At 44.9% G+C, this 7,730-nt stretch overlaps 1 protein-coding gene across 2 annotated transcripts in view; it reads right to left on the bottom strand.

Moving 5' to 3' along the window:
• Positions 1-330: 330 nt before the first annotated feature.
• The window catches only part of TUBGCP4 (tubulin gamma complex associated protein 4), a 37,136-nt gene continuing 29,736 nt past the window's right edge, over positions 331-7,730 (bottom strand). For both annotated transcript variants that reach the window (XM_039232920.1, XM_039232921.1), the window contains exons 14-18: positions 5,048-5,225; positions 4,380-4,514; positions 2,543-2,659; positions 1,773-1,912; positions 331-1,140 (exon numbers count right to left, since the gene is read on the bottom strand). In XM_039232920.1, coding sequence (XP_039088851.1) covers positions 1,128-1,140; positions 1,773-1,912; positions 2,543-2,659; positions 4,380-4,514; positions 5,048-5,225 — 583 coding nt within the window. In that variant the 3' untranslated portion in view covers positions 331-1,127. The remainder of the gene's footprint in view (positions 1,141-1,772; positions 1,913-2,542; positions 2,660-4,379; positions 4,515-5,047; positions 5,226-7,730) is intronic.

The raw sequence follows: 7,730 nt of genomic DNA, 5'->3' as shown, positions 1-7,730 counted from the left end.
CAGTGACTATAAGCTTGATGGGATGACTTTCTGTGGAGATAAACTGGAGAAACACAGTGACAACATTTGGAAATGTTAGAAGCTCTAGCCAGAGGCCCAAAATTTTTTATAACTATTATTCCTGTCACTAGAATAGTTACTAGAAGCTATTCCTTCCCTACCCCTAGCATCAGCCCTGCCAATGCCCTCTCATTTTCTAAAGCAGGGGTTAAAAACTTCTTCCTGCAAATTAGGAAATACTTTAGGCTTCCTGAGCCATTTGATTTGTCACAAGTACTCACCTGTGCTGTGAAGGCACGAAAGCGATCAGACAATAGGTGAACAAATGAGTGTGGCTGGGTTCCAATAAAACTTTATTTACACAAATAGGTGGCAGGCCATGGTTTGCAAACTTCTCCACAGGCAGCAGCGGAAGGGGTCATCCTCAGCACACAACTGCAGGGAATAGGATGTAGTATGTGGCAGAAGATGCAGAGATAAGGACCAGATTGCTGCATTCTTGTTCAGTATGGAGAGAGTTGTTCAATGAATATTTATTTTGGTTCACACCAATATGAACATTAATTATTACCAGTAATGGTTGGGCCAGATTTGGAGAACATCAAACTCCTGTGGTTCTTCTAAGAGGGGATAATTAGACCTGTGATTTTCAGTACTCGAAATCTTAAGAATTTGACCTGTTTTCTTAAGGACTCTTTTTCTTTGTTATAATACTACTTTAATACATTGTCAATAGCTAGGATTGCCCTTTTACCAGCGTTGAGGGAAGTGGGAGTTCTTACTGCTGTGTCCCGCAGCTGGAACCGTACCCAGATGCATAGTTGGTGCTCAATGCATGGATGTGCCTGACAGATGTTCTCCATGTCCTCGATCTCGCAAGGCCAGCAGAGGTAGAGCTGACACCACATGTCCTGCATGGTGGGTGAGTTACAAACTCCCCTAAGGTGGGGCAGACCCTTTCACATGGGAACGATTTGTACCTACGGATGTTCAGTAGTATTGCTTCTAGGAGATAAAGGTAGAGGCCTCAGGAGTCTGCAGGCATTTGTGGAATGGCTGGAGTGTTTTGAATCCTCCGTCACAGATTTGGGAACGTGATGGGACTGTTAGTTTGTGAACCAGTATTTTCACATCCCGAAACTGAAAGGAAAAAAGAGCCTTATCAAATATGCTATCCCCAGCTTTTCTTCAAAGAAGTAGGAATCAGGGCAACCTGTGATCTACATAATGTCATCTTAAAACTTAAGTTTCTTGGACTCTTCTGCTAAGATCACTTAGAAAAAACCTGCTTGAGGACATTTAAGAGAGTAAAAGGAGAACAATGTTTCTGAATAGGACAGACCTCTGAGAAAAGCCAACCATCACAAAATCTATTCGACTGAAAATAATTAGAAGGGCCAATCACCTTTCCCAGACATGGAAGCTGGGCCTGGTGAGGCAGGCAGGGTGCCCACAACTGCATTGCCAGTTCGTGTCAGAATTGGGAACCAGAGCCACACTGCTTCCCAGCAGGGCATTAGCCAAGACCTAACCACCCATCTCAACATCAGGGATTTAGTATTTTGCTAAGATGATGGCTTTTACTAGAAAATAAGCTTCATTAAAATTATTAAAGATAAGATGCAGCCCTTTTTCCCTCTGAGCTTTATAGATTGTTTATAAAATGAGGCTATCTGGACGAGACCGTGGCTAGAGCCTCCAAGCTCTGGAATACAACTCGTTAAAAAGCCACACACACACAGTCCACTGAGTTCCCCAAGGCTTGCTCCTACCTGCCCAGAGTTCCACCAGCCTGGGTGTAATATTTGTTATAATCTAGTCGTAAGAGTAGTTGAGCCAAATCTGAGTTGATCTGATGATTGCGAACGCTGGAGAGAATCTTGAATAGGAGTGATGACTGGCGGCTAAACCCCTGCAGAGAGAAGGACCCAAGCTGCCATTCCTTTGACTCACCAGTTCTCTGTGTGGAGTGAGGCGGGGAGGGCAGTTCCCTGAAAAAGTCTTGCCGAAAATTCTACAGCATCAGCTGGCCTTCCCACATCCTCCCCACCGTTAGCTCCTAAAACTCTTCTTTCTTTGTATTGAGACTATAGATTGCATGACTTTCTGTGAAAGTACACACTCATTCTCAGGAGGAGGTTAGCATCTGCTTTCAAGTTAATACATTCTCTTGTACACTGGGGGTGGGGAGAGCTGCGTGGTTTTGTTCTAGTCGGATAATCACAGTCTCCGTGAAATGGAGTTAGTTGAAGGAAGTAAGGAGGTTGGATAGGAGAATGTGAAAACAAAGCCAGTGCGTGTTTGTGGGCTGAAGAAACTATTCAGGGCTGAGCTATTTTTGAATGCTGAGATGGCAAATTATCTGCTTTAAAGTGAACTGACAGCAACATTTTTATCTTTATTTTATCTGTATTTCTGTGTGTACGTAATTATTGGGAATATGCCTTATTGACTCAGAGGGAAGGATCATGATTCCCCTTTGGCAAAACCACCTCTATCCTTTGGACAGGGCTGCACACCGCCCACAGGCGGGCAGACTCACCTTCACCAGGATGCTCAGCTGGGCGGCCCCACGTTCATCCAGTGGTCTCAGGTTCTGACTGACCAGCGAGCAAAAGCTGTGACAGAGATCTAGGATTTCATTCAGGCAGTGAAACACCTAACCAGGAAAGAGCTGGTATTAGGAAAAGAAGGTAGATCTATCCATGAAATTAAAGACGTGGGAAAACCATCTAAGAGCTACCTTATTCCCATCGTTTGGCCTCAGGAGAGATAATGTCACGTGCAAGTCTTGCCGGCCCCTCAAAATGCAGTATGTATAAAACCAGCTCCTCCCTTCCTGGCAAAAATGCTGTCATTCTTAGTCACTCCTGCACAAAGCCTCCATTCTAGCCACACTGAACTTGTCATCGTTTCTTGGACCCACCAAGTACGCTCCTGCCCTAAGCTTTGCTTTCAGTGTTGTTCCCTGTGCCCGGGATACCCTCCTTAATACAGTTCCAGTTCTACCTTCTCAACGGAGCACTCCCTTCCCCATGCACCCTTTAGTGACCCCTTGCTTCTCTCTATATATTATCTGTACTGTTCTCTTGTTCAAGACACCTGTGTTGTTACTGCTCTGTGTATGTATGTGTGTTCTGTTTCTCCAACTAGATTGTGAGCTCCTTAAGGGCAGAGCCATGACTTATACCTCTTTGTATCCCCAGTGCCTTGCATAAAGTAAGCACTCAATAAATATCTACTGGTGACCACCTGCTCTGAAATTCTGCTTTTCCCATGGATGCACTCATGCCAGACAAGGACAATCTACTGGTGACCATGGTTCCTGGTGTTGTCAGTTCACAGAAAGAACCCTTGGGAGTGGCATCTCTGTAACTCACTCTCCCTTAGTGCAGCAAAAACAGCTCCATATACCAGAACAAAAGAGAAGTCTGCAGTGTTTGTGGTGTGGCACAGCTTAGGGATAAAACTGGCTGACATCACAGATGAAGTATAATCTGTGTAACTGATATAACCATAGAAACTACGAGGGGTCATTTCAATCTTCCCACTTTTTATTCTGGAATTAGAATCTCCTTGTGAGCTTTAAAATACATTGGTGCCTGGGTCTCACTCCGGAGACCCTAAGTACTCTGGGTCCTAGCTTTTTTTTTTTTTTTTTTAAATGTTTTATTTATTTCTAGGAGAGAGAGAGAGACAGCATGAGCAGGGGAGGGTCAGAGAGAGAGGGAGACACAGACTCTGAAATAGGCTCCAGGCTCCGAGCTGGCAGTCAGCACAGAGCCCGACGCGGGGCTCGAACCCACGAACCATGAGATCATGACCTGAGCGAAAGTCGGACGCTTAACCGACTAAGCCACCCGGGCGCCCCAAGGGTCCTAGCTTTTTTTAAAGCTTCCAGGTGATTCCCATGTGTGGCCAAGGTTGAAAATAATTGCCCTGAAGGAGATGTACATATGTGTATACATCCATACATACTCAGAGGGGGAGACTCTACTCCAGCTGTAGGTGAAAACAACTCTCAGTTGGTCGGTCCTGACCCAAAAGATTTCTAAGAACCTAAGTACTATATGCTTTTTGTTAACGTTTCTGTGGTGTCACAGAAAAGTTTCTTAAATTCCTCTAAATCCTTCCTTTTGAGGGCTGAGTACATATTCTTCTATAGCTGCTCACCACATCCTGGGATACAATATTTCAGAAATTCAAAGATGTTTAAGCTCCCTTTTAAAATTCCCTTTTAGTTTTGCTTTAACTTGTTAAAAAGGCTTAAAAATGGAGATTGAACAAGTGCTTAATGATAGCTGCGTATCCTAGCAACTCAGGATCTGTGGGAACAGTCAGGCTAGAAGCAGTCTGAGGTAAAGAACAGCCCTACTTACAGGTTTCAACAAGATAAAGGATTGAGCCAGCAAGTTGCTAAGGAAGTGGTCGTGAGCCAATCGGATACTTTCAAAGTCACGGGTAGAGTTGATTTGATGTAGCAGCTGTGAGAACTGAGACTCCAGCACATCTACCTGATGGACAGTTAAACACAAATACTTTCAGTACTTTGCATGTTCTCAGCACTCGGGATGTAAAGATGCCCGACGGTCTGAACTTGAAATTCTTTGCCCCCACTCCTTTCTCCTATTCAAGCCACTTTAAAACTGACAGAAACCCCCTGATGTTGCTTGGCCTTGTAGAACATTATCTGCCTAATGCCTCATAACCTCTAAAGTTCTGGCAGATTCCTCCCGCCACATCCCCTCCAATGGCTGACTTTAGTTAAGTTCTTCTAGACGTTCTAGTGCACTATAGAAAGGTCAAGTCCACACAAGTTAAATCCTGCATTGATGGTAAGAACCCTAAATTCCTCATTCTTCATTTATTCCCACTTTCCTTTAAAATGCTGCAAAGAATCCCTCCCAACCCCACGACAAAACCTATGAATTGTCTCAAACCCCAGCATTTCATCCAATGCAGGATGGCAGTCCCTCTTCTGGAACTGCCGTCAACCGCCCAGGCTTCCGTTCACACCCCTTCCTTCTCTTCATCCCTCGGCACAGACCTGGAGATAGTACTGCAGATTGTCCACCAAGAATGCCATGTGGTTTCTCAGGCGCCACTTGACCGCGTCAGTCTGGTTGGACTTGAGGTGCTTGCGCTGCATCTGGAGGGCCCAGCAGTGCTGCAGCTCAGCCTGCACCCGGCGCACGCTCAGGAGGTACTTGAAGACAACATTGTACCTGCGGCAGACACATCCGTCCGGCTGTTCCAGAGGGGCCTGGACTCCCCACCTCACCTGCGCCACACACCCCAGGGCTTTGGGCCTGCCGCCCCTCCCCCCTCCCCCACAGGGCAGGAAGGAAATGAGAATGGCTAGAGATGGGGATGAACTAATTGTGCTTTAATTGCTATGGTGGACATTACAGAGCTATCAAAGTGAATGCACTTCAGCTCTACAACTCAAGAGTACTCGCAGCAATGTGATTTGAATAAAAAAAAAAATAAATCCCAGATAACATACACTTTTTAAAATGTTTATTTTTGAGGGGCGCCTGGGTGGCTTAGTCGGTTAAGCGTCCGACTTTCGCTTAGGTCATGATCTCACGGTTCGTGGGTTCGAGCCCTACGTCGGGCTCTGTGCTGACTGCCAGCTCAGAGCCTGGAGCCTGTTTCAGTCTGTGACTCCCTCTCTCTCTGACCCTCCCCTGCTCACTCTCTCTCTCTAGAAATAAATTTAAAAAAACCTTAAAAAAAATTAAAAAAAAAAATGTTTATTTTTGAGAGAGGGGAGAGGGCAGAGAGACAGAATCCTACGGAGGCTCTGCACTGTTAACATGGAGCCCAGTGTGAGGCTCAAACCTATGAACTGTGAGAAAACGACCAGAGCTGAAATCAAGAGTTGGATGCTTAACTGACTGAGCCACCCAGGCGCCCCTGATATATTTTTTTATAATGCTTAAAACAACCAACTAGAATAAAACCATACTTTTAGGGAATATATATAAATGTTATAGAACTAAATATAAAAAGGAGAGAAAATGTGAATGAAGGAGAGTAGTCACCTTGGGCTCAGGAAGCCAAGTGAGCGAGACTAGGAACCACCACAGGCAGAAGGACGTTACTATCTGTGTCCCAGTTTTGGTACTGGGAAGCGATTTTATGGTTATGTGTAAAAAGGAAGGTCTTACAGGGACCAATAATAATGTGTTAGGAAACAAGGATTTTGGTTAACCTGACTCTCTGTCCCAAAAAAGAGAGAATATAATAGAAGGCTCCCTAACTGAGCTCTAACTCCTGCCTCGTGGCAAGCTCAGGGGCCAGTTGCCTAATGCTGAGCCTTGCACAAGAAGACACATGCAAAGAAAGGCAGATTCCTAGTGGAATCGGATAAATTTACTTGTTTGTAGGCAGGCTTGCAGAAACCAGTCTGATTTGGTTTTTAAAATCATCTATTTCTGGGACACCTGGGCGGCTCAGTCAGTTAAGCTTCTGCCTTCAGCTCTGGTCATGATCTCATGGTTCACGAGTTCGAGCCCCACCAGGGGCTCTGTGCTGACAGCTTGGGGCCTGGAGCCTGCTTCAGGTTCTGTATCTCCCTCACTCTGCTCCTCCATTGCTCATGCTCTGTCTGTCTGTCTCTCTCTCTCTCTCTCAAAAATAAACACTTAAAATCATCTATTTCTAATGGAACATAGTAAAAATAGTATACCTTGTTTGGATTCTGATTTGAACAAATCCAAACATAAGAAGGCATTTGTTAAAAAAAAAAAAAAAAAAAAAAAGACATTTGGAGGTAACTGTCAAAATTTCAGTGAGAACCAGGTATCAGATAAGGACTTATTGTTAATTTTACTGGGTGTGATAACTGCATTGTAGTTATTCAAAACATGCCTTTTCTGAATTGCAAAGTGATGGAGTGAAATGATGTGTCTGGGATTTGTTTTATAAAGCTTCTAGCAAAAAATAAATAAACAAATAGCATAATGTTGGTGGTTACTGAAGCTGGATAAGGTATGCATGAGAGATTATAGTCCGTACTTTTGTATATATTTGGAAATTTTCATAATAAAAGGTTTTTAAAAAATACATCTGAGATTGATTTCTTCAAGGGTGTTCAGAACCTGATACGTCAGGAAGTCAATGTATTGCTGGCCTGTGCGACATTGGGAGCTGTAGAGACTCTTTGGATAAGGTCCATGTGGCTTCCGTAGGTGCGTTGTGGGCTCTGAACCTGCCACAGAATCTCCCTCAACCGGCCTTGTCTTTGACAGCTCATGCCTGGTCTCTCATACTGCAAGCCTCTCTGCCCCAAAAAGTAGAGAGGGTTGTGAACAGGAGCAGAGAGATGAAGAGAGTCCCTTTTGTTCATTTATTTCCTTTTCTCCATTCATCTAGCCTGAGGGCAATAGCCTCCATCCTCCAACCAGGGCAGGGGCCAGTGCCCTAACCTGTAATAGGATTTGAGAAATTCCTAAAATGCTGTGGGGGTGGATGTCACAGGCCACCACAAGCCAAGCATGCTTCTCCCACCTCCCCCTAGAGTTCTCCATCCTTGGCTTGAGGACATGAAGTCCTGGACAGAGCTGAGCAACAGCACGTGGCAAGCTCTCATGATACATAACAGCTGATCCAAGAGTCTTTCACAACCCTGGTCCAGCTCCTTTATTCCACCCCCAGCTTAGCTCTCTCCACTGCTTCTCCCTGTGGGCATGGAGGTGGTTCCAGTGCATAGCAAACACTTGGGC

This window comes from Hyaena hyaena, unplaced genomic scaffold (assembly GCF_003009895.1).
Source record: "Hyaena hyaena isolate Hyena2069 unplaced genomic scaffold, ASM300989v1 scaffold_70, whole genome shotgun sequence".
Classification (NCBI taxonomy): domain Eukaryota; kingdom Metazoa; phylum Chordata; class Mammalia; order Carnivora; family Hyaenidae; genus Hyaena; species Hyaena hyaena.
This window is presented reverse-complemented; position numbering and strand designations above follow the sequence as displayed.